This window comes from Theropithecus gelada, chromosome 9, assembly GCF_003255815.1.
Source record: "Theropithecus gelada isolate Dixy chromosome 9, Tgel_1.0, whole genome shotgun sequence".
In the NCBI taxonomy this organism is placed as follows: domain Eukaryota; kingdom Metazoa; phylum Chordata; class Mammalia; order Primates; family Cercopithecidae; genus Theropithecus; species Theropithecus gelada.
The window spans coordinates 32,445,295-32,448,115 of NC_037677.1; the positions used below are offsets into that span (position 1 = coordinate 32,445,295).

General features: G+C 51.1%; 1 protein-coding gene across 1 annotated transcript; it reads right to left on the reverse strand.

Annotated features, from left to right (window-relative positions):
- Window positions 1-640: 640 nt before the first annotated feature.
- LOC112631253 (butyrophilin subfamily 2 member A2-like) lies at window positions 641-2,821 on the reverse strand. Its single transcript, XM_025396071.1, is given in 3 exon segments — window positions 641-1,613; window positions 1,615-1,704; window positions 1,760-2,821. Coding segments are annotated over 3 exon segments (1,554 nt in total). The 5' UTR covers window positions 2,722-2,821; the 3' UTR covers window positions 641-1,111.

The following is a 2,821-nucleotide window of genomic DNA, read 5'->3' on the forward strand; positions in this document are numbered from 1 at the left end:
AACTCCTGACCTTAGGTGATCCACCCATCTTGGTCACCATGCCTGGCCTTCATCTGTGAGGGATTTTTTTTTCTCACACTTCTTGTTCTTTTATTTGGACACAATAGATTGCTTTTTCACAGAACACCCTATTTATACTAACCTATAATTGATTTATTCGTGCTATTTTAACATGAATTAAAAGATAGCATTTTAAATTTTTGTTTCAATGTCAAATGCCATAAATATTAACAAATATTAACCCAAATAAACAAAAACTCTTTAAGGTCCTCAATAATTCTAAGTGTCTAAAGATATAATTAGATCAGGAAGTTTGAAACCACTGGTGTCCCTATTGAACCTGAATGCTGACGTAGACCAGGTCCAGTACTGCCCTGCTCGACCAGGACCTCAAACCTCAACCACACTCAGGGACTAAGTACTGACTCCTTGCTTATTGCAGGGACACATGAGGCAATCCACATCCACATCCACATGAGTCCATGTTCTTCATTCATCTTCGTCCCAGGTCCAGGCCTGTGGGTGTGTGTTGTGGAAATCCTGGGCCTGGGTGGAAATGAGCCATCATCTCCCAGGACCCTTTAGCCGCTATGGTGGGACTTAGCCATCCTTACAACATTGGTGCCTCCCAGCTCTCTGGTTCCACTGCCTCTATCTCTGATCTGCATATCTGGTTCCCTCTACCCTCTGGTGGTCCTGTGGATTCCTCTCTCCTCTCTCATCCTGGTGAATCCTGTTGGCCTCATTCCAAGTCCATAGCATCTGGTGCCAACTGGCATATTGGGCTCAATGTGGTCATTCTGATGTAAACAGCAGGTTCGCTGCCCAACAGCTTCTCACACTTTCCTCTTGGCTGGGAGCTATGAAACAACTAGTTCCCATGCCTGGATCCCATCCCATAATTACAAGCAAAGGAACTACTAAAGCGACGGCCTAGTGAGGAGGAGAAAACTGGGGCTGAGGGCTGGAGTGGGTGTGAAAAAGGCAGCGGGAAGATGTTCTCTCATGTGACCAGAGGGGAGGAGGGCATGTCTTCCATTAGGAGTGTTGTGCGGTGGCTGCTGAGATGGCCAGAGCTTATCTGCACGGCTGTGAGTCCAGGGAATTGATTCTATAGGCTCTGCTGGGTCCCCACTCTGTGAAGTGTCAGGCCCTCGTCAGGCACCGTGACCCCACTGGCTCCTGTGAGTACAGGGCAGATGAAGATGGGGCTGTCATCAGACCCTATCCTGAAGAAGGGCCTCACAGGCACGGAAAATGCTGAATGAGGACATGTGTAGATGTGCGATCTGTCCCTCATGTTGTAGAAGGAGACATCTCCAGCTTCGAAGTCCAGGAAGATGGCCACCCAGCAAAGGGACTCCTTCAAAGGGAGAATCCTATCAGGGGAGGACAGGGCCCGGTATTGGTTTCCAAACACCTCCAGGGTCCAGAAGCCATTCTGAGGAATCAGCAGGACCTCCCCTTTCCTCTCAACACTGTCTCCACAGACCCCCACAGTCCACACCATCACGTTTTCCACCTCCACCTCCCAGTCATGTTTCCCTGAGGCGAAGCTCTCCCATCCCAGGACACAAGGCTGACTGTCGAATCTCTCTGGGTTGTCAGGCACTCTGCCTGTAGGGGCCCTGTCTCACACTTCTCTGGTCCTCTGACAGGAAGAGCTTGGGATGAGTGGTGTCTGGATCCAGGACCACATCAGCAAACAGGAAAGGTCCGTGGGCCCGGGTATCTGGTAAAGCTTGGATTCTTTGGTGCAGCATGTAAGAATGTTCTCCATCGCAATTCTTCTTGAAGTTGCTGTGCAATTTCTTTTCCCTCTTGTTCAACTTCCTTTTCCCCTGACAGAATCTTTTTTTCCCTTTGAAGTTTCTTGATGCAACAGATGCTCACAGCCATGAAGATGAGGAAAACAGCCAGGATGACAGCCAGGGACACCATCCAGGGAGTTGTGGTCAGGATGACAGCAAGGGCCACCATCCACGGAGATGTGCTGGGCATAAAGGATTCTGGAATAAAAACGACAGTTTCCTTCTCCTGGCCGAGCAGGGTGTTTTTGATAGAGCAGAATACGTTCCTCACAGACTTGTCTCTGATGATCACAGCTGTGGTGACCACGAAGAGGCCGTCTGCATCAGCAATGGAAACCTCCTTCAGGGTGGGCACGATCTCACCGTAGAGGTCCCTCCACGCTGTGAGGGGCTCTGGGTACCACCCTCCAGATATGCACTGCAGCCAAATGCTCCCATCCTCTTGGGCCTTGATTTCAATGAGGGGCTTAGAGCCAAGGCCTGCCACCACGAGGCGCAGGATGGCCTTGTCATAGGACCAGCCTTCTTGGAAGTGACAGTGGTAGATGTCATTCTCCTGGGCTGTGATGTTGTGTACGACCAGGGCCACGCTGCCCCTGCTGATGCCTTTGTTCACAAAGGTGATTCTTCCTCGGTACTCCTCCATCTGCTCCTCTGTTCTCTCTCTCCCACCCTTATACACAAACACTGCAGCGGAGAACTGAGACCAGAACCACTGCACCTCCATGTCCTCAGCATTTTTCTCGGGTGACAGATGGCAATGTAATGTAGTGTTTTCTCCCACCATGGCCAGGATGGGACTAGCTGGTCCCACGACAGTAAGCTGGGCTGAGATCAGTGCACACAGGCTGAGCAGGAGGAGGAGGAGGGAGCCTGGCAGGGAGAAGTGCGGAGCAGCAGCCGTGTCCATGAGCACCCAGGGCAGGCAGGGACCAGAGGCCTCCCATTTAATCACGATGTTTGGGGTTGCAGGACCCGGGATCTGGGACCTGTTGCCTGGGTGTCCAAAA